General features: G+C 35.0%; 3 protein-coding genes and 1 pseudogene across 3 annotated transcripts; all 4 read left to right on the top strand.

Annotated features, from left to right (window-relative positions):
* Window positions 1-6,658: 6,658 nt before the first annotated feature.
* Window positions 6,659-7,445, top strand: LOC149683454 (beta-1,4-glucuronyltransferase 1 pseudogene; annotated as a pseudogene).
* Window positions 7,446-17,479: 10,034 nt separating this feature from the next.
* LOC149683453 (uncharacterized) lies at window positions 17,480-19,651 on the top strand. The gene has a single exon (XM_089871272.1). It carries the CDS (start codon window positions 17,480-17,482, stop codon window positions 19,649-19,651), a length of 2,172 nt encoding a protein of 723 aa, XP_089727398.1.
* A 113-nt stretch (window positions 19,652-19,764) lies between these two features.
* LOC149683452 (uncharacterized) lies at window positions 19,765-21,430 on the top strand. The gene is made up of 3 exons (XM_089871271.1): window positions 19,765-20,151; window positions 21,189-21,382; window positions 21,427-21,430. Exons 1-3 carry the CDS (start codon window positions 19,771-19,773, stop codon window positions 21,428-21,430), a joined length of 579 nt encoding a protein of 192 aa, XP_089727397.1. The 5' UTR covers window positions 19,765-19,770.
* Window positions 21,431-21,446: 16 nt separating this feature from the next.
* On the top strand, window positions 21,447-23,006 carry LOC149683451 (uncharacterized). Its single transcript, XM_089871332.1, has 4 exons — window positions 21,447-22,052; window positions 22,116-22,185; window positions 22,245-22,419; window positions 22,866-23,006. The coding sequence occupies exons 1-4, from the start codon at window positions 21,525-21,527 to the stop codon at window positions 22,975-22,977; spliced, it is 885 nt and encodes a 294-aa protein (XP_089727458.1). The 5' UTR covers window positions 21,447-21,524; the 3' UTR covers window positions 22,978-23,006.
* Window positions 23,007-23,590: the final 584 nt, after the last annotated feature.

Genomic DNA, 23,590 nt, shown 5'->3' with positions numbered 1-23,590 from the left:
TTTAATTGTCAACGTACTAGCATCGAAATTCTCATTAAGAATGGTTCCCGCGGATAAAAAAGGGCAATTTTCAACTAGGTGGGCGTTATCTCTTTAGATTTGAAAAATATCACTTGTTTTTTTTACCAATGCCTAACCGTTTGGATTTTTTTTAAAGCAATCTTAGCACCAAAAATATTTTTTGATACAAAATAAATGTTTTATATTCTTATTAAGAATATAACAAGAGGATAAAAAAGGTCTGTCCTCTCGTAATTTTTTAAGCTTTTATCATGATTACTCTATACAACAGTAACAAGGAGTATTATTGGAAGCAGTATTTTTTTTCCGAAACAATCTCGCTTATGTTTATCCCCTCTAGACTAAAAACGTATTACTCCAACGTAAAATATTAGTAGACAGGCAGGGATTCATACCATTTTAGAAGGAGCGCAATATTATCCATATTTTCATTTCATATACAGAGAAAAGAAATTAATATGTTTCTGAGAGGAGCTTCCCATTTTTGTTATTGTTTTCAAAAATATATCGCAATGCACGGGCCTTGATAGATATAGGAGGCAATGAATGAAATATATCACAATGCACGGGCCTTGATAGATATAGGAGGCAATGAAGGAAATATATCGCTTGCACGGGCCTTGGTAGATAGGAGGCAATGATAATCTCTCTCTTTGCACGAGTGATTTATCTTTAATATTTAAATAAACATATTTATTTTTAATTATTTTAATCTTCAATAATTAACATTAATAATAGTTAAATCGTTTAAAATAAAGTTACACATATTATCTTCTCAAACTTTGCTAATATTGTAGTTTAAAGTGAAGGGTACCCCTCTTGCCCGCTTTCTTCAAATTTTGGGGTATATATACGATTCGTTTCCATTATAATTGTAAGGAAAAATCGCAATTGCGAAAACCTTTGGTGGCGATCCCACCTTAGGGAGGCTAGACGTTTCTCGTAACCCTAGCTGATCGCCGCGTATATCCTATAACCGAAAGATGATAATGGAGTAGAAGCCAATGATACAGATTGGTGTCTATGTGGAATACACGGAAGACCAGTGGATGGTGGTGTTAGAAGCCAGTGTTAAGTGCAGACTGGTGTCAATGTGGAATTGACAAAGAACAGAAGATGGTGGTGATTAGAAGCCAGTATGTACAGACTGGTGTCCAAGCGTTGCCTACGGGATGAGAATTAAGGCCAGTTCAAGCTTGGCTGAAGGTGGGGACTTTAACCTATCGGGAAGAATCGTTCTTTGACATATTTCCTAGCGTGCTGGTGCTCTTTGCTATCCTTCTTTAAAGGGGTCATTCATAAATTTAAATTTGCTTTGGTTCATTGAGGTTTTAAGAATTTTATTATTTTTCTTAGATTTTATCTTGCAGAACTATATTGCAGATATGTAGATGTATTCTGATTTACATAACACGAAATTTTAATATAATAATTTTACTAGTGAATCGACAATCGTACACAGCGCGAGAACAAAAGCCGAATAGCTTTCTAGGAAACGAACGCCAACCGAAATTTCTTTTTGAAAGACCCCCCACCTTTTTTTAAAACGGTTTTACCAGAGAGGTTTTATATTCTATTCGTCTCTTTATAGTTAACACAGATATGTTGGGGAAAGCAGTCAAAACGGGTGAGAAGAGGATAGGAAAGAAATCCACCCCTTCAGCTTCGGGCGTGTTGCTTCAAGTCAGTCTGCCTAAAGCGCGTCGGCTCGGCGGGAAAAAAATTCAAATCGTAGCGTCGCATCAGCGAAGGGAAAGCTAAGAGCGCGCCTAGCGGATATTAAAGGCGAACTAAAATGTCAGAAATACAGTCTGAAAACCCTACGGAGAACTGGCCTTAATTCTCATCCCGTAGGCAACGGTCCAAGTGGAATGGACGAAGACCAGAAGATGGTGGTGATTAGAAGCCAGTAAGTACAGACTGGTGTCCGTGTGGGATGGACAAAGACCCGAAGATGGTGGTGTGAGAACTCAAGTAGAGGAGCCATTTCCGTGACTGTGAAAGCAGTTCGGAAATGGCGAACACGTTTGCTCCGATACGCAAACTGCCAACGCGGTCACGTGGGTGTAACAACGGACAGACAGACACACAGACAGACACGGCCGTTACAGAACCTCTCCTGGACTACGTCACACGGAGAGGTAAAAACTCTCTTTTGGTTTTTACGGTGTAAAAAAAGTGTTTTCTTAACACGTTTTTAGACTTCCCTTTCTTAGTGTATAAACATCCCATAAGGTTCTTATTACCTCTCCCAGTGACGATGACGTCACGGAGAGGTATTACACTGGACGTATCTGTGTGTCTGTCACGCCCCACGTGACCGCGTTCGCAGTTTGCGTTTCGGAGCAAACGTGTTCCCAATTTCCGGACTGCATTGACAGTTCACGGAAATTTGGGTTTGTCTCATCTGGCTATTCTACTTGAGTTCCCACACCACCAGTTTTGGTTTTTGTCCACTCCCCATGGACACTAGTTTGTGTATACCACATACACACTAATTTATCCTCATTGGCGTCTAACAACCACCATCTACTGGTCTTTCGTCTATACCAGATAGACACCAATCTGTAACATAGGCTTCTACTCCATCGTCGTCGTTAGGCTTAAGGTGTACGGGGCGAGCGGCTAGGGTTACGAGAAACGTCTAGCCTCCCAATGACAGGGTTTCCACCATCGGTTCACGCGAATGCGTTTTTATCTATTATTATAATGGAAACGAATCGTATATATACCCCAAAATTTGAAGAAAGCGGGCAGGAGGGGCACCCTTCACTTTAAACGTCAATACTAGCAAAGGTTCGAAAGATAATAGGAACAACTTTATTTTAAACTGTTTAACTATTTTTAAAGTTATTAACTGGCGATAAAATAATTAATATCATTTATATTTAATTAATTATTTAAGATAAACTTATTTCTACGTACTGACACAAGTGAGAGTTAATATAGAACGAGTAAAAAGATTGCATCTGAATCGAAACACTACACGCATATCAAAGTTAATATTAAGCGAGTAGGATGAAAAGATCTCTTACAAAACGATAACATTTTCTTTTTGCAGAATATTAAATGGAAATACTTAAATATTTTTCGGCATAACGATTCATTTAGTAGTTGTGTAGGTATAAAGCTCTGTTTCATCTCAATGTTCCAAGAACATCTTTTGATATTAACATTTAAAATTTGGTGTCTACTTTTTAATTCATCATTACTACATTTATATATAGTGTAAACGTAACTTTTAGCTTCATTAAATAATAAGGATGTTAATACTTCATCTCTCCATACGTGTTGAAACGACTGGGTCTATGAGATAAGATAACTTAGATTTTAACCAGAATTGACCTTGTTTCATGTCCTCTTATAGGAGGTCTTAACGGTTCAGAGTGAGCCGAAAGTTAAATACACAATTAAGTGATAGATTTTAGGTCCTCATTAGAATTATTGAGGATACGCAGGAAATTATTAAACGCTTTAGACTTTACAAATGATCATGGCAATATCTCGCCGATTAGAACTATGTATTTCCGGTTTGTCTCATTGGCTGGCGGATCTGTGTTTGGAAAGTAAATTCGTCTCGGCTCGGAGAGGTTTATTTTGGTTTCCCAACTTGTTTTTAACAGTGCAGACAGATTCTCTTAAGACATTAAGTAATGCAGATTAAAACACTGTTGTCACGAGTTCCATTTTTTATGAAATTAGCTAATTCATTTTTACCAACTGGTGTTAAGAATTTCATGAACTGGCATTACTAGTTGTATTAAACATTCACTACCCTATGTAAAAGAAGGTATGATCATAATATATAAAACTAATTATTACTAATAATATTGTACCCTTTCGGTCAATTTTATGAATAAGTAGTTTAAATTATAATGAAGAAAAGAAATTATAAAGTTAAAAAATTGGTTTTTTTAATTAGCAATTCACTGACTTTCCAAAATATTTTTATTTTCATATGGGTCCTTTCATAATAAACGCGGACCTTTTCCAAAAGGCTTAGCATAGTTAGGTAAGATTAGGTAATATTGCATCAAATTTTAAAATAAAGTAATTAATGTTCAAATTATGGTATGTAAAACTTTAATTTACGGTGGATTATACAGTAAAGTATACGTTAAATTTATACTTAATAGTGTAACTATCTGTGTTTTTAATTTAACACTACTGTATTCTTCACGGCAGAATAATTTTTTCCCGGAAAACAGCAATGTTCTATTAATAATAACATATCCTGCTCTTCCGTTTGAGAAATAAAAACTAGCAGTTTTTTCCACAGTCGTTAACATATAAAAACAATGTTTTTCTGTATATTTAAAATCAAGGTAATGTAATTTCAAAAAACAGCGACAATTAAAGGCTTGTTAGACGCTTTTCTGCATAACAGCATTAAACAATCAAAAACACGGTGAAAACTATTGTTTCTTTTACATTAGTTTCTCAGTGTGAAGATTAACAACTGCGGAAATAACGATTAACTACAGATTTTAAAATGGCGTCGAACAACAACCAGTCAACCAGGCAAAGACTTGAGGTTGAGGAAGTGAGGAACTAAGGGGGTGAGTATAGCGAAGAACGTGGACGCTCTTTTTGACGCCACCTAGGTTTATAATTTTTTTAAATTAACGAGATTATTATTAATTATTAATTTTCAAATTGAAATGAAAATATAAACCTAATCCATAAATTTTCCGGATCTTAAGTGACATCTTGTTCCAATCAGTTTCGATTGGCAGATTTATTAGGCTTATATTTTGTGAAAGTGCTGCTACCGAGGCCATGGCATACTTATACATATCATGAATTATAGGGTTATATAAAGAGGGAAACCGTAACCATTCTTATCATCACATAGACATAAAACATTGAGATACATTCATTAAATTTTGGGTTTTTTACCGAAATAACCCATTGTACTTCATCAAATTAGGTATAAAAGACTGAAATGTGCAAGTGACGTCAAGAAAGCTCTAGCTTTAAAACAGTTAAAATGTTTGATGAAAATAGAAAAACCCAAGTTGATCTTGACAAGACTACTGCTGAGCCTGCTGTTAAAATATCGAAGTATACTGATAAAATGTTTGCGTCGTTTTGTGAGAGTGACGATGAAGACGACCTTCAACTAGAACTTGACTCGTACATGCTTCATCGACATCGTTCCATTAGAGATGGTATTTGTGCAGTTGAATTTTATTATTATAGGTTATTAAAACTAATATCCACTAAAATCCATTTTCAATCAAGGAGACAACGAAGATGTAAACAATCCGGTGACGTTTAGGAAAACGAATGATTTCCCTAATCTAAAACGTGTTGCTAGTTGGCTACTTGCTATACCAGAGTAGTATAGACCCACACTTCGTACCTCCGTAGGTGTAGAATGTAGGTGTAGAATGTCAAGGTCACTGTGTCAATGACCTATGACGTCATTATGCCACCCCCCCTGGGAAACTCCCGCGCGCCCCCTGGGAAACCCGGCTGCGCCCCCTCGCGGGAAAACTCGCGCGCCCCCTCGCGGGAAAACTCGCGCGCCCCCTCGCGGGAAAACTTGCGCGCCCCCTCGCGGGAAAACTCGCGCGCCCCCTCGCGGGAAAACTCGCGCGCCCCCTCGCGGGGAAACCCGCGCGCCCCCTCGCGGGGAAACCCGCGCGCCGCCTCGCGGGAAACTCGCGAAACACTGCGCGGGAAAACACCTGTCAGTCTCTTCTACAACTGTATCTGTGACGTCATTGGCGGGAAAACACCGCGCGCCGCCTATTGGGAAATTCCTGTCAGTCTCTTCTACAACTGTATCTGTGACGTCATTGATAAGAGAGAGATAGCTTTAAACGTACATTGACAAGGGTTAAATCTTCTACAACTGTATCTATGACGTCATAAATAAGACACGAGAATGGATAGCTTGAAACGTACATTGACAAGGGTTAAATCTTCTACAATTGTGACGTCATTGATAAGAGACGAAGATGAATGGATAGCTTTAAACGTACATTGACAAGGTTTAAATAGAAAATCTTTCTTTGAGAAAGTGTAATTATGGAAAATAAGTTAAGCCGAGTGTATTATAACAGTGAAAGTCCTCTCAGTTACGGTAGCGCAAAGAAATTGAAACAAGGAGTGAAAAATGTTTCGAAGAAAAAAATTAAGACATGGCTTCAGTCTCAGCCAACATATACCATTCACAAATCAAGGAGGATATACTTTCCAAGAAATCGTACTTACGTTACAACAGCCAGTGAAGTATTTCAGTGCGACTTGATCGATCTACGAAATCTTAAAAAATATAATAAAGGGTTTCAATATATTCTAACTATTATTGATATCCTCTCAAAATATGCCTGGAGTCTTCCATAGAAAAATAAAACTAGTAAAGAGGTTTTGAAAGCTTTGCGGAGAGTTATTAAAGAAAGAAAGCCGATACGAATTAATGTTGATCAAGGTAGTGAATTTTTATCAAAATTGTTTAAAGATTATTTAAGAAAAGAGGGAATAAGTCTTTATACTAGTGTAGGTGCAATTAAATGCGGAGTAATTGAAAGGTTTAATAGAACTTTAAAGGATAAAATCTTCAAGTTGTTAACTAGAACGAAGAAACTAAATTACATTGATGCCTTACCAAAAATAATGAAATCCTACAATGCAACTGTACATTCAAGTACTGGTTTCGCTCCTGTTGATGTCAATGAGAAGAAATTCCAAAACAGAATTTGTATTAGTCTTAGACGTCGATATGATGCCCAACGATAACCTCCACGAAATGTTCCTGGAGTATGCCTGAGAAAATAGGCTCTTTCTCGAATCTCGAAATGATGATAAAACTGTTTACGTTGTACCCGCATTTGAAATGAAAGAAATAGCCCAAATACCCAAGGATAAAACGGACAACATTTGGAAATGATGGACGCCCACCTCTTTTACATCGAGCTTTGTTGGAAATGTCAGAAACATATTGACTACGAAGCCTGGTATAGAGAACCAATGACTAATAAGTTAGCTGTCATTTTTGAAGTCTTGTGGAGAGATCCTTGGGAACCTTTCTTCTTCAGCAGAAATTCAGCGCCTTATCATGATGAAAGGTTTGGACAATATGGCTTTAATCGTATAAGTCAAGTAAGACCAAGATACCACCGTGTGTAGAAAGAAGAAACAATGGATAATTAACCCATTGATTTATATCTTTGCAGGTTTGCGAATTACACGTTGTAGGATACAAATTTTCAGTTTTAAATAACGCTTTTGTCATCCATAAGGGCCTGAAAATGGCCAACTCATTCCATAAAGAAAAGGATACCGATCAAGAAAAGAACCGTATCTTATTTCGACAGTTCAAAACTGAACTAAAGGAAAAATATCCAGACTCCTCCAGGAGGTGCTACTGATCTCGAAGCTTCCATTTACATGAAAAATATAAAACGTACAAAAAAGATGTAATTTATCAGGTTAGTTTTTATGAGTAAGTAAAAAGAAAATCAAATCTACCTTACATTGTGTATAAAAACAATGGTCCCGGAAGCTTTGGAACAGATTTTGGCTGTTATGAAAAAACTGTCTCCATTGAGGAACTCTATTTAGATAATATGGGAGTTAAATGGTGTATATTCGTACAAGTTATTCTTATAATTACGTGATTTAATGTAAAGATTTGTATTTTAAAATAGGGATTTTGCCCATAAACTTGCATTGGTTTTGATAGGTAATCCAAATGTACCTTTTCATACTTTGGACCTATCAAATATCCTAAAAGAAGATAAAGGTAATATTTTTACTAACGAAAAAAGAAATATCAAAGACAAATAAATAACAATAGCTCTTCATTGTATTTCTTAATGAAATATCTCTTGTCAATTAATTGTAAAGAAAAACAGAAAATAAATGTTAGGGTTGGTTCTGGTAATTGTGAACACTTTTTACAAATCTTTGAATAACTTCCGTGGCGTTGACGTTAGACACTTGGAACTTTCAAGACATGAAATTTGATTCTTTAGACACAATTCGCTATGTTTTCAGCCTTTTAACTCTTTTAATTTTGCACAATATCCTATTTCCAAAAACCCCTTAGAGGACCCCAAATGTGAACAATCGCTGGTAAATGTAAACACCCTGACCCTAAATAGTGAACGCAGGACCCAAATGTGAACACCAATGCTAATCAAATGGGAGGAATAAAAAAGGCTCTTGGAAAATATCTACCAATAAGTAGGGCCTAAATTCATGCACCTGGATTAAAGTTTACGCAGATTTGATAAGTGATAATAGGATAATATAATTAAAAACAATACCTGAGTGAAAATACTCAATAATTTGTTGAGAAGTCACATTTTATTCAGTCCCTACTAGCTAGCATAATAGCTGACTCGGTTTGCCGTTTTCCCGCCCAATAAGTAGTGGTAGCTACGGCCCTCTTACGGCTAAATTGGAGTCTTTTTTTGGGTCAATGATGTATTTTAAAGTTAATATTATCCGAAAGTAGCTTGTTTAAACCACTGTTACGTTTAGTCTTTTAGTAAAATAGCTTATAAAGGATTCGAATCAACCTTGACACGTCGTGTTCACATTTGCAATTTTACTTGGTTTTTTCCAACTCTATTTTTGAATCGAACTCCGAATCGAAACCAGAGATTTTAATATCAAATTTATAGCAAACAACGTGATCTATCTAATGGTTAAAGGTTTGTTATCGTGGGATTATTGTAACTGTCGCTAAAGCTTATTCCCCGATGGTATTGTATTAAGAAACACCTAAAATTGGCATCAACTTAAGTTGATCAGTCCGAGTTGGTGCGTATATTGGTCCGTATCTTTCATCCACGTATTCCTACAATATTCTAACCATTTTTATCGTAATCCTCGATATTCAATCTAAAAATTGAGCCCTTTTAAAAGGAGTTTGAGTTACAAAATTTTAAAGAAAAAGTGTTCACATTTAGAATCGTTCACAAACCGGTACCAACCCTAATCATACAAATATCGTATATATATCTTACAATATATATATTTTGTTAATTAATTTTAGGTAAAGAACGAAAAATATTTTAACTTGCCCATACCTTGTTCCACACCTAAAACTACATAAGCAATTCAAATAAGCTGGCACTTAGGAATATTTCAGTAAAATAATACTGAACAAATACGAATTATTTATTAAATTTTAATAATAATCTAAGCTTGGTCTATGAAGAGATTTCCACAATAAGCCTGTGGCTTGTTTACAGGTGGTTCCCTTTATAATGCATAGGGGGTGTCGGCTAGCCCCTATGACACAGCTAACCTACAGCGCCCTATACAATTACCGTTAACCTCTGCAATTTTATCAGCTATTAACGTTTTTCTGTCCATTTTATTCCCCTTGTAGGGCTCAACCTAATTGTAAATATTTGAGAGAAAAAATGGAAAACGCGTATTATTTTTAAAATGTAAGTGTCATATTAAAATATTTTTACTACAGTAATTTTGGTGAAAAAAACTAAGATAAGAATTTTTTAAAATAATTGATGTTTTATAATCATGTGTTCAAAAGTGAAAATTGAATATCTGTTACTTCAGGCAATTAATTTTCTACACTTATCTCTTACTTTTTTCCGTCTTTGTCTGCAAAGACAGTTTTTATTAATTTTCAATCTGATGTGATACATTTTTATAAGACTCGCACATTCGCTTTTAAAACTTAATTTATTTTATTGTACATATTAAAGGTGATTTTAAATGTTTTTTTTCGTGTATTAGAGGTTACTTTCAAATTTATTTTATCATATATTTGAGGTGATTTTCTCTATAGTCATATAAAAGGAAAAATTACAGATGTACTAGAGATGTAAAACTCGTTTTCGAGTATTGTCAACTTAAATATTCGTTACATTCTAGGAGAGCATACACTCGAGAGGAAAAAATTGGTTTAGTTCCAAAAATAATTCCTACCCCCTTCCCCTAAACCTAAAGCCGCGGAACACGGACGTGGGTGCTTGAATCTAGTTCGGCCGTCTACCACCGCGAGTATCTCATGTTTCGTAGGGAAAATTGAGAAACCGCTACCAGAGGGCCAACCGTTGGTATGTGAAGCATTTGGATACCTAGATACTTTTAGTCCCTTACTTTACTTCTGATAATACAAATAAACACTGTCTTTTCTATTTAAGAAATTCATTATCAAATAGGTTACCAAACAATATTTGATGGAAAACGATTTAAAACAATTAAATATCTTTTATAATTTCAATTTCAGATGTTCGATAGGACTGTTCACGAGAAGCCGAGCTGGCTCGATTAATATATACATGTTTAAAAAAATTGCTACTACCAACGTCAAACTTGAGAACGACTATAAATGCCATCCCATGTTTAGGAATGTAGTGGTTCAGTAAAACCCGCTCGGTAAAATATGCTCAAGGTTAGAGACGAGAAATTTTTCCTACGCATTATTTCATGTAAAATTACAACGGAATGCTATTGGTGGAGAGAATAAAGACTAAAAGGAAAGCACTATATCAGTGACTAAGCTCGCGAGCCGGCTCGCGAGTCGTAGTGGCTCGATACCTGCCGGCTAGGCTCGGCTCGACCATAAAAAAGCTCGCTCGTTTATTAATCGAGCCGCAAAAGTGGCGGTTCGGCTCAGCTCGAGCTCGTGAACAGTCCTATAATATTAAATGAAACGTTCAGGAAAGTATAACTGAATAAGTCTAAATTACAACACATTGTCTACAAGTATGATCGAAAACTGATAACATAATTTAGGTAAGAGTAATATTTGAACCAATTCCCGATTCAATGGATCTTAAGTTATCTCTAATTATTTCATAAATGAAAATTTGATTAATTTTTAAGAATAAAAGCTGACGACTTCGTCAATGATGATATCTGTGAGAAGGAAAATAGGATAAGAAATGGGTATCAATTTTGAGGTCCCAATTTCGCATCTCTACTGCTAATCTTTACAAGCTTTCAAAGGCGTGCGGCAGAGATCTTACAACTTTCAAAAGTCCTGAGATCTTGTCAACACGCCTACTTCTCCGAGTGGTGTTGCTATCCTTGTGATATCTAACGACCAGAGAAGTGCTTCGCATTCCCCTCCTTTTACCTTCCTTCTCATAAAAAATATCATTTCAACACATCAGTACAATGACGGTTTGTCATTGCTGAAAAAATACAATGCAACTTCTAATAGGTAAGCTATGATTGCTGCAATGTTTCCGAAGACTAGAATCCATGTCATTCCAGCAATGTCCCGAAATTGGATTGGTTTTTCTTCCGTTGGAGGTGGATGCCAAAGTATAGCACTCAAGATGTTCTCTTCGAGGCGCTTATAAGGCTTCAGGTATTGCGTTTCGAAATTGGCCAAAACCCTGAAAGAAACGTTTTAAACTCTTTAATTTTTTTTAAACTTGTCAGGTAACTACTATATTCAATTTGTTTAATGTGTCTTAAACTGATCGTAAAAATTTTGAATCGACCAATTGGTCTAAGTTCATTCCATATCATTTGGAACTATCACGGTCAGCTTATAAAATAGCTTAAGAAATCGATAGTTGGAACTTACAGACGGTTAAAAGTTTCGGTTAATCGAGGACAAACTGAGAAGTTGTACGAATACATCCAAACTAAGAAGTCTTCAGAAACGGGTTTAGAGAACTGCAGTTTCGGGATAGCCATGTATTCTTCTTTACTTGGCACTAGCAAGCCCACTAACATCATGATACAGAACTCGTTCATGAACAATATTTCTTTGTTTGTCATGAACTTGATATCTATCAGCTCTGAGGGATTGTCGTAGTATTTCTTTTCCATATCGTTGTACACTTTTCGAAAGATTTCGCTGTGGTTAGCCTTTAAAGCAGAGATATCATACTTTTAGAAAACTTTAAGCTTCACTATCATAAATTTTACAACATCTATAATAATTTTAAAAAATACTCCTTTACTGAAGGTTTTTCAATATACATTTTAATAACATGATCATCAGGTTTATAAATGACAGTAATAATTACCTTAATACCAATCAGCCTGTCTTCGACGCTGTTCTTCAAAAATCTTACAACGTACGGTCCCCCCTGCAGCAGATCTTCGATGTAAACGAACTTTTGGTAAACCACACTGAGAGAAAAAATCGTACTTTCTACAGGAATATTTTACAGGAATGTTCAGTAAAGTATAATACACGGAAGTCTCCTGTAAAATTTGCGATTTTCTCTGTAGATTTAAAAGGAAACAAAACTGTGATTGGAAATCACAGCTAGTTTCTGTAGAAAATACAGTTGAATGTATTAACTACAGGAAAGTTTATAGTAGTTTTAGCAGGTACAGATTCTGTATTTTCAAATATCAGTTGGATCCTGCAGAAAATACGGTTCACTTTCGTAAAATTATTTTAGAGGTGGAAGAGCTGTATATATTACTGGAACCATTAGATTTTACAGGAATTTTCTGCAAAGTATAATACACGGGAGTCTCCTGTAAAATATGCGACTTTACCTGTAGATTTAAAAGGAAAAAAACTGTGATTGGAAATCACAGCTAGTTTCTGTAGAAAAAACAGTTGACTGTATTAACTACAGGAACGTGTATAGTAGTTTTAGCAGGGAGAAGTTCTGTATTTTCAAATATCAGTTGGTTCCTGCAGAAAATACGGTTCACTTTCGTAAAATTGTTTTATAGGTTGAATAGCTGTATATATTACTGGAACCGTTAAATTTTACAGGAATGTTCTCTAAATTACAATATACGGAAGTCTCCTGTGACATTTGAGTTTTACTCTGTAGATTTAAAATGAAACAAAATAGTGATTTGAAATCGCGGTGAACTTCTGTACAAAACCGATTTGACTGTAGTAACTTTATAACGTTTATAGAAGTTTTAAGCAGGTTCTTCTGTATTTTCAAATAATCTCTTGACTTACAGCAAATATACAGCAAACTTTCGTATATTTTTTTCTCTTAAAGAGCTGTATATCATAATTCACTTGTAAAATCAGTGGCACAAGCAAAACTAAATCATAGGAGAAATTGATTGAATCATTTCAAATATAGAAAATCACATCAAATCATATCGTAATCAAGTGAATTACGATGAAATTACCCTAATATTGCGTGAAATGATGGGAATTACCATTAAATCTTCGAAACCACGTCTAATTTGCCTTTCTCTTTGCATAAACTTCTCTGAAATATATTGTATGCAATTTAAAAAATAAGGGTCTGAAAATGGTTTACACTATAAATCAGAATATATGCATATGGTTTAAAAATGGAATTGGTAAAACATAACCCATAAATGGTTCTAATATTAGACATGAAATTCTGGCGTTCTAATAATAGACATGAAATTCTAACGTTCTAATATTAGACATGAAATTCTAACGTTCTAATATTAGGCATGAAATTCTAACGTTCTAATATTAGGCATGAAATTCTAACGTTCTAATATTAGGCATGAAATTCTAACGTTCTAATAATAGGCATGCAATTCTAACGTTCTAATAATAGGCATGCAATTCTAACGTTCTAATACTAGGCATGCAATTCTAACGTTCTAATATTAGGCATGAAATTCTAACGTTCTAATATTAGGCATGAAATTCTAACGTTCTAATATTAGGCATGAAATTCTAACGTTCTAATATTAGGCATGAAATTCTAACGTTCTAATATTAGACATGAAATTCTAACGTTCTAATATTAGACATGAAATTCTAACGTTCTAATATTAGACATGAAATTCTAACGTTCTAATATTAGACATGAAATTCTAACGTTCTAATATTAGACATGAAATTCTAACGTTCTAATATTAGACATGAAATTCTAACGTTCTAATATTAGACATGAAATTCTAACGTTCTAATATTAGACATGAAATTCTAACGTTCTAATATTAGACATGAAATTCTAACGTTCTAATATTAGACATGAAATTCTAACGTTCTAATATTAGACATGAAATTCTAACGTTCTAATATTAGACATGAAATTCTAACGTTCTAATATTAGACATGAAATCCTAACGTTCTAATATTAGACATGAAATCCTAATGTTTTAATATCAGTAACCTTTTAATTTAAACCCGTAATCCGTCAATGTTCTAATGATAGAGGTACGTCTGAAATGTTCTGCTATTAGAAGCTATATCTAATGTTCTAACATAAGACATAAGTCTATTTATTTTGTGTTTTATTCCCCAAGTCCTCAATATTCTAATAAAAAAAATTAATGTGCATATAGGGAATCTGAGGGTGATTATAATAGCGAATTAAAGTGTAGCTATCTTTTTTTATTGCAATGGACCTACAAGCACAAAGAGGATTCTTAATATCTCTATTGAGAAAACCACCATCTCACTATTTACAATCGAAAGGTCTGAGAGTTAAATTGACGTTTGAATATCGACTATAGCTCTTTCTAAATACATAATTATTTTTTTAAACCAAAAATATAAATGTTATTTTGCACTACTTTCGCTAAAATTACGAATGTCAATTTTACCAGCTGATAATTAAGTTCCATAAAATATACCTAATGAAATGTTTTCCTTTTTTATAAGTCAAGCATTTTGGGTTTTTTAGCCCTTTGTCCACTAGTTTTTTTTAGCTTCGTCACTCGTAAAAACCTCCCACCGTGGCACCATTCTGTCGAGATTCAAGAGAGAAATCTCTCCTTTTGACACGTGACCCGTTGAACCTCAGGGCAAGAGCCCCAAAAATTGTTATCTCTTTACCTATCAAAGTGGAAATTTTCCATTCATAGCCATAGTATCGCAGCGCAGGTAGTAGTAGTAGCAAACCCGAGGGGCAGTTCACTTTGCTCCAGGGTTTGTGTTTAATTAGCATTAAATATATTTTATCACTTAACCACGATCTAATGAATGCACACTGAAAGGAAGAAAAATCCTTCTTATCCATTTTAATCATACCAGAGTACAAACTTAATCATAGGAGTGACCTGCCCCTCGGGAAACCCGTTAACACCAGAGGTACAAATGCACCCACGTGATCACGTTGGCTTTTTTTTTTGTATTCTGGTTCCCGAATAAGATCGTGTTAGTTCAATGCCCAGTTTTCTTAGCCGATTACTAGTTACCGAGTTCTCCATCGTCGCCTCGTGTAGTCGAAGCCTGGACTGTCCGTTGGCAAACAAATAAGGAATCCTATTCTTATTCGTGCTGTTGCACGCAATTATATGTTAAGGTAAGAGAAATTTATTTTATTTTGTAATTAAAATGTATATAAAGCATAGTGAAATTCTGAGGTGTTTGTAGTCCTGGGTGGTACAAATATTATGAAACACTTTACAATTTTATTTTAATATAGTTTACAAACATGGTGGATTCATACAATTTACACCGGAAGGTCAGGCTATCTAGAGCTCAAAAGCAAACTGGTTTCTGAACTCCAGGTAGCCCGGCCTCCTGGTGTAAATGGTATGAATTCTCCATGTGCGTAACTATCTATTGTTTAAGATATTAATGGCAGGGGTGGAAAAATTCTAGTCATTATAAAACCAGAAAAACCTGCAGTTTGCAGGGAAACTATAATTTTTTTATTCGCAAACTAAGTTAATGTGTGAAAACGTTGAAAGATTGGGGAACGAGATTATATTGCATCCCAAACAATGATATTTCAACTGGAAAGTAATAGGGACTTGGCAGTACTACGTCATGCAACGTCAGGCTACCTTCCACTAGTGCTAAAAAACATACCAGGAGGAGGGGCTTATGTAGCTTTCATTCTGTTAAAAAACATACCATAATGGCGCTGGGGGCGGAGTTAAGCCTGAATTGCCAAGTCCCTATTGTCTATTTTGGAAATATTTTCTATGATGTAGGGCAATATTTTTAGTTAAAGGGAGAATGGAAGCTTGGAACAAGTTGCTTTATTTGATAGAAATACTCTGTGTTATGAGAAATCCAAGGGCATTAGTTATTCAAACACCAGAATGAGCTGGTTAAATTGTAGTGAATTTTTGAAGTTGGAAATTTTTGGCTTTAAAAGAGCATATCGAGTAAATAACTAAATGCTTTGAAAGCATGCTAATATAGTGTAACCATGAACGCTGGATCTCTAAAGGGACCAGAAAACGTCCGCCTTCCACTGTACAAACCGCAGGGTACAAACCGAGTCCTCTTTAGCAAGGCATTAGGGGAAAGGAAGGGGAATGTGAATTTGGGTACACTCAAGGCCGAAAAGATTAAACGACCTTGGTCGTTCCGGTTTTTTATTTATTTTTTATAAAGCAAACGTGCTATTGAGTGAAATCAGAGAGGAGGAATGTTCCTCCTTGGTGAAATCTTCTCCGTTTTCCGGTCCTTTAGAGATCAAGCGTTCATGGTTTAACGTGTATGCTCGAAAAATCTAATTTTCAAAATAAACTAAATTATTTCGCCAAAAGTTAGAAAAAAATAAATAAACCAAATCTCAATCAACCCACTTTAAAATAATTCTATGATGTTAGAGTGTTTTATTCCGCTTCAAAATTCAACAATTATTTAACCAAGAACCAGATTAAGGGAGAACTGCTACACCAAGGGTCCAAAATACCCCGATTCTTCAGGCTTGTCATTCCTAATAAAAACAAGTTAAAAAACCCAGTATAGATCGACCTTTTCTATCTTAAAAAAGAGAGTAGGCAACCCTCAGTATCAGCAGGGAGATACAAGAGGGTTGATGCATTGTCGTCTCTGCGTACAATCACCATCCAAAACCAGGTGGAAGGCAAAGTTTTACCCCCGTGTCGTTCCCTCTTAGTTACATTGAAATGGTCTCTAGCATAATTATATTTTGGTGGAAGGGGGGGGGTCTACTTCAACTGTGGCATGTTCGTTTTAATGAGGCTAATGAATACCCTGGACAAGTCTGGAAACTACATTCATTCAGAATGAATCCTAGATGGGTGATAAGTTTCCAGACTGGCAAAGGGATGAGATAATCCGAAAATTATACGAAAAGCCATGGTTTTCTTCACATGTGTTAATCTATGACCCTGATTTCAGGTGATGGATTACAAATGTTGTCTTAGAGATTGTGGATTTTCTACCAATGTTTTTAAAAAATACTACTGCCATTGTTCGTCTCATAAAAACTTGCCTCGCATAAATTTTGATTGCTGTGGAAAGACATTCACGAAGTTTGTCATATTTAAGAGCCATGCATATAGAAATCATAAGCTTGAATTGAAAAAGAGCTTGAGTAGTGTTAGAACATCATCCTCATTTATTCAACATCAAGTTTTAAAATGCCAAATTTCAAATTGTGATTTTGAATGCAATATCTTAAAAACCTTCTTTGCTCATCTAAAGGGCCATATCAATGATGGCTTCACCGTGTCATGCCCGATTGATCTCTGCAAATCTACCAAATTTAAATCAAAATCCTCATTATCAAGCCACATAAGTCGAAAACACAAGACAAGTTTCGAAAGCAAGTCACGACAGATTGTACCGTTGCCACACTTTAATAATGAGCTTCCTAATCAGGAAATGGGTTTTGAGAATGAAGAGATTAGGGATGACAGTGTTCAGGATGATTTTATTAACCCGGAAGCCTTTGAAGATAATCTAGGAATGTTTTATATTAAACTTCAAGCTGACAAATTTCTACCGAGTAGTACAGTGCAGTACATTGCCGAAGAACTTTCAAATTTAAAATATCTTGAAAAATCTCATATAACGCACAAAATATTCGCAGATCTGAAGGCTGCCGGAGTAGCTAATGACGTCATAACGCGAGTTATTGATATTTTTTCCCAATATGATATTATGGAAATGGCAAACGAAAAATTTAAAACAATTCACCTTCGAGAAAAGTACGTCAAAAATACTTTAAAGTTTGTGGAACCAGTGCCAGTTTTCCTTGGGTATGGAAAGGGGAGGAAGAAAATGTTTTACCATTATGTACCAATTAAGGATTCCCTAACAACACTATTATCTAATCCCGATGTATCCAAAATATTAGTTTTTCCAAAGCCTTCTTATATGCCAGAGGTAAATCAAATTCTAGAGGATGTATGTGATGGAGAAGGTTTTGGCCGCGATTATATGCTTATGGAAGACTTTAGAAGTTGCATTCATCTCTTGATATTCCAGGACGCATTTGAAACTGTAAATCCATTGGGATCTGCTCGGTGTATTCACAAGATAGTTGGGGTATATTATACGTTACTTAATATTCCACCAGAGCTCCGATCTACAGTTGACCACATGCAGTTGATTCTATTATGCAGAGAATCCTATTTTAAGGACACCAATAATTGTCTTAAGAAGTTAGTCAGTGACCTGAAAGATCTAGAAACCCGGGGGATAATTATAGGAGGTAAACGATTCAAAGTATTTGTAACTAGTATAGTAGGTGATAATTTGGGACATCACGAGATAGGCGGTTATCAGAAAAATTTTAGAAGTGGGCATATTTGTCGCTACTGCTTAGTTAAGGCTGAAGATATTAATGGTTCTGGCCCATTTACACAAAGAACCCCAGAAAATTACAAAGAGAGTATCGTTAAACTATCTTCCGAACCGGATATAACGACTTTTAATGGAATAGTTAGAGATTCTGTTTTAAACGAGCTTAGATTTTTCCACGTATGTAAACCGGGATTAGCACCTTGTGTAGCTCACGATTTATTTGAAGGGGTGGTGGCTTACGACTTATACCAATTCTTGAAATATTTTATATCTACTAACAAATGGTTCTCTTGGAAGTATTACAACTGGCAGTTAAGTCAATTTAAATTTGAGGGTAAGGATGTTGGTAATAAGCCATGCTCAGCTAGACCTGGTAGTAACAAATTGACTGGAGACGCATCTCAGATTTGGTGTCTTTTACGGCTCTTATCCCTAATTCTAAAAGATAAGATAAGGGACTTTTCAGACCCTGTTTGGGATCTATATCTCCAGCTTAAAAAAATTGTAGAGTTCATTATGGCTCCAAAAATTTCCAAGCTTGAAGTAGCATTTTTGGTGCTTTTACTTAAGGATTATAAAGCAGGTCTTTTGAAATGTTTTCCTGGTTATAATTTAAAAGCCAAGCACCACTATGTTTTTGAACACTACCCAGATTTAATCCTCCATTATGGACCACTTATACGTCTCTGGACACTTCGTTTTGAAAGTAAGCACCATGTTTATAAGAGGTTTGCCCAAAATACCAAAAACTTTTTGAACATAACTAAGACTTTATCGCATAAACATCAAATTCAACAAGCTTATTTTATGGCCGGAACCCCATTTCCACAGTTAATTATCTACAGAAATTCAAGTTTAATTGAAAGCGTAATTTCGCAAGAGTTGTTGAACGAAATAGCAGGTTTTAAATTAAATAGAGAAAATTTAATATTTTTGAAAGAAGTGAATTATAAGGGCACAATTTACAAAAAGGGATTGTTTGTTGTCACTGAAACGTCAGATGATTATCTGCAATTCGGATGCATACAATTAATGATGATAAGTAAATCAGGAAATGATGAAGTACTATGTTGGGTGACTTTGTATAAATCAAAATATTGTGTTAAACTACACGTCTTTGAACTCTATGAAACAAGACAACTTTTGTTAATAAATGTGAATGATTTGGGCGATTTCTACCCCCTACCAAGTTACACCATCCTTGGAAAAAGATTTGTAACACTCAAACACAGTGTTCACCATTCCTAATGGGAATGCTGAAAATGACTTTGGGTAAGGCTCTATTTTTTTCCAGAAATTAACAGAAAATTTAATGTGTTTTTGAAGTTTCCAATTGAATTTTAAATATAAATGATAAATTATTTTAGATGGAGGAAGGAGCCCAGGAGCTTTTTGAGAAAGGACTCAAATCTATCATCGAGACTGTGTTGCCTACACTTCCATCTACCGCTGTAGAGGAAGTGGCAACTCTGTTAACTAAGGCTGGAGTCGAAAAAGAAGAGGACTTGCAATACGTGACTGAAGATGATTTGAAAGACTCCGTCTTGAAAGCGATACATATCCGAAAATTGATTATTTATGCAAAAGGACTTGCGTCAAGTCCCATTGCAAAGAATACGAGCTCATCTCGCAACGATAATGCACCCAACGGTATTCCTTCCAGCCTTATATCTACGAATGATGGAAGCTCTTTTGAAGACGAATTTGGACCAAGCAGAGCATCTTGTAGCAAAGAATCTACTGGCGAGGTACAAAAGATATTTCTAAAGCCTATAGTTTTCAGATTTTACGTTAAATAATTTAGGGCAAAAATATATTTATGAGAAACTTATATACGTGTTTACTTAACGGGGTGCAAGGCCTTGCCTTTTCGTCATTAAATGTCGTCCTTGTCTGTCTACATAAAGTTCATTTCACTCAAGGACGAGATAGAATTTTTGAAATAGCAGCCACCTGTACAGGCTATGTCAAATGATTTTTAATTGAACTGCACCATAAGTTTATAACTTATAAGTTTATAACTTATAAGTTTATAACTTATAAGTTTATAACTTATAAGTTTATAACTTATAAGTTTATAACTTATAAGTTTATAACTTATAAGTTTATAACTTATAAGTTTATAACTTATAAGTTTATAACTTATAAGTTTATAACTTATAAGTTTATAACTTATGTTCCATAAGTATGACACTGCTTCTACTTCGTAATGCTAGAGACTTGCTAAGAGCTAGTGCCAGAACGACAAGCGAGAATTGATTACACGCAATTTTGCAGTCCATCTTCCTATTTAGTCTGCACTAAGCCTTTGACAGCGCCTCAACAGACGTCGTTCAACCATAATATATGACGTTCCATCGACGTCATTTCATGACAAGCTCTCCCTAACCAGTGATAAACTTATGGAACATATGCCTACAATAAAATCATCTTTGGCAGTGTTTGAATAAAATCCCTTTTTTTGCTAGTCGAAAAGGGGGGGGGGGTAAGGATTCTAGTAAGGGTAATTGTTGAATTCATAGGCAAGCAAATATCCCTCAATATACACTACATAATTTTATAGTAATGACATTCTTGTTTAATATTTCATATTAAAGTGAAATTTTACTATGAGAGGCAGCAAACGTGACTAACTTGCTTATGAATCCAAGGATTAAAGCAAAATTCCGCTTTTATATAGTGGAAATTAATTGTTCAGTTCAAACACAGCATATCCTTGTACTATTCTGAATATTACATAATTAGATATTTTTATGTGCATCAGCTAAATTTGAAACTTTTTTAGGTGGTAGACAAGTACGGAAATGAAAATTGGGCAGTAACGTACAAGATCAAACTCGACATTTTCACGAAGCAAGTGCAAAAAGACCTGCTGTCAAATAATGCATTAAGCTGCAAAAGTCGGGGCATTGTGATTAGAACACTAGTAGATGACGCGATAAAAAAATGTATACGGCCTACATACAGTAGTATGAGGAAGTTATCCAAACATTTTATGAACCGATTTCCAAATGCTTTGGTAGATAAAATCGGCGATAAAACAATAGGCCTCGGAGATTCACTTTTCGTGAAACAACTTTATAACAGACTGGATTATCTTTCGCGCCAAGAAACTGGCGCTATGCCCAGAGTTAAAAAAATTAAAAAATTCAAACCCCCGCGTTTAGAAATAAAAAACACAGATTCATTTAATTGCAACCCTGAAAGTAGTGAAGAAAATCTAAAAACCTGCGAAACTCTTAGAAAAGAGCTTTTGGAACTTCATTTTGAAATGAATCCAGATAAAGATGTTGTGGAGATTAAAATGCGAAATGGTTATGCTCTTCAAAGACACGACATTAATGAAGGAATGGATTTGGAAGAAATTAAGGCACGTTGGCCATTTCTATTCGAAACTACTGGGATGAGAGTGCATTTGGAGCAACTCCTTGGCTACGATCTTATTAAAAAATTCACCGACTTTTTCAAAGAAAAAACGCCCTTATTTTTGCAATTTTTTTCCAAAAGCAAAAAAAAATTCTGTGTAACATTGTTGGAAAAACTGAAAGATGTAGGAAGTAGAACCGAATCTGAAGTTATTGGTTCTGTTATTTTGTTGATCATGAATCATTTCAACGAAGAACCTAACCAAGTGTTCCCAGTGGTCGAAGTAATGCATTATGATTTAAATACTAAATTTAGCACAACTAATCATGTTGTATTTTAATCTTAGCCTGGTACTGAAGTAAACCACGTGGAACTTAAAAAATTTAAAGAGAAGTATTCGATGCTGATCGTAATAGGTATTTAAATTTTTACAAAACTATTTTACAGCCCAATAAACTCCCTTTTTCTTTTTCAGGAGAGAGTTTGAATAATTGCTCCCATTTCGCTTTGGTTGCGGACAATACGGTCTTAAACGACCATATTTCGAATGACGACATTGCAACTGGAATTGGAATGTTTTTTGGCGTCTACTATGTTATGAACATGCATTATCCTGAAAAATGTCCCGCTTTTTTGGAATTTTTGCAAAGGTATTTTATTTTCCAATGAAGTTTGAAACTTGGAGCTTTTTGAAAACGTTGCAGAAGCTATTTTCTAACCATATACGTTGTATGGAACGTTAATGCTAATTTTGGCTGAAAAAATGTTTCGCAGCAAAATCGGCATGATACATTTCTGCGACTAGAACCTTAGTTCCATATCCATTTATATTATTAATTGGGTTTAAAAATTGGCAAGAAGTTGAGATATCTCGACATGGTTTTGTCTATCTATTTGGGGTTTTTTCACTTGCTTGACTTTGTGAAGGGACTGAGTTTGTGAGAATGGAATAAAGATCGCATTATTTTAGTCTAAAGAATTTAGCAGCGTAAAAATAGTTAAGGCAAAGCGGAAAATAGCACTACTTCTAATATTCTAATTTTTATTGTTTTATACCTTCTATAAAAATGTATAACAATTTTAATTTATTGTATAGGTTTGTAGCAGACATCAATGATGACACAACCGCTGAAGTCAATACTAAAGCCATGGGGCTCTTCAACAAAATTTCTCCACTTATGTGGACTCAGTTTAAGCCGGCTTCATAAAATTAATGAATTTAGAAAATAAATTTTATCGATCATACTTGATTTCTAGTTCTTCTTAAATAAAAAAGGTTTTTAACAGTAATATCTGCATGTATTTGTAGTTTTTTGAGCTGTAAATACCCTCTCGTTCTTAATATCTACTCGGATGTATAATTCAGTTGTAAATATTTATTGAAACACTAATATCTACTAGTCTTCAAGCTAAAAATACACCATACCATAGCAATATATACGTATTTCTTTACTTTAGATTTTACTAGTCTCCCAGCTATAAATACACCATACTCCTGTTGTAACTAAGTATTTCTATCCAGTAGATTTTACTAGTCTCCCACCGAAAATTACGTCATACTTCTGTAATATCTACGTATTTCTGTCCTGTAGATTTTACTAGTCTCCCAGGAAAAATTATGTCATACTCCTGTAACATCTTTGTGTTTCTATCCTGCAGATTTTACTAGTCCCCCAGCAGAAATTACACCATACTACTGTAATATCTTCGTACTTCTATCCTGTGGACTTTACTAGTCTCCCAGCAAAAATTACACCACACTCCTGTAATATCTACGTATTTATATTCTGTAGATTTTACTAGTCTCCCAGCAAAAATTAC

The sequence above is a fragment of the Phalangium opilio genome, unplaced genomic scaffold (genome assembly GCF_054372755.1).
Source record: "Phalangium opilio isolate 3A_F unplaced genomic scaffold, DU_Popi_V2 ptg000037l_1, whole genome shotgun sequence".
In the NCBI taxonomy this organism is placed as follows: domain Eukaryota; kingdom Metazoa; phylum Arthropoda; class Arachnida; order Opiliones; family Phalangiidae; genus Phalangium; species Phalangium opilio.
This window is presented reverse-complemented; position numbering and strand designations above follow the sequence as displayed.

Excerpts from the sequence above, each read along its gene's own strand:
- LOC149683453 (XM_089871272.1), top strand. The coding sequence starts at position 17,480 with ATGGGTTTTGAGAATGAAGAGATTAGGGATGACAGTGTTCAGGATGAT.
- LOC149683451 (XM_089871332.1), top strand. The coding sequence starts at position 21,525 with ATGCCCAGAGTTAAAAAAATTAAAAAATTCAAACCCCCGCGTTTAGAA. Across the intron at positions 22,053-22,115 it reads AAGTGTTCCCAGTGGTCGAA|CCTGGTACTGAAGTAAACCA; the intron begins GTAATGCATTAT and ends TTTTAATCTTAG. Across the intron at positions 22,420-22,865 it reads TTTTTGGAATTTTTGCAAAG|GTTTGTAGCAGACATCAATG; the intron begins GTATTTTATTTT and ends TTTATTGTATAG.
- LOC149683452 (XM_089871271.1), top strand. The coding sequence starts at position 19,771 with ATGGAGGAAGGAGCCCAGGAGCTTTTTGAGAAAGGACTCAAATCTATC. Across the intron at positions 20,152-21,188 it reads GCAAAGAATCTACTGGCGAG|GTGGTAGACAAGTACGGAAA; the intron begins GTACAAAAGATA and ends AAACTTTTTTAG.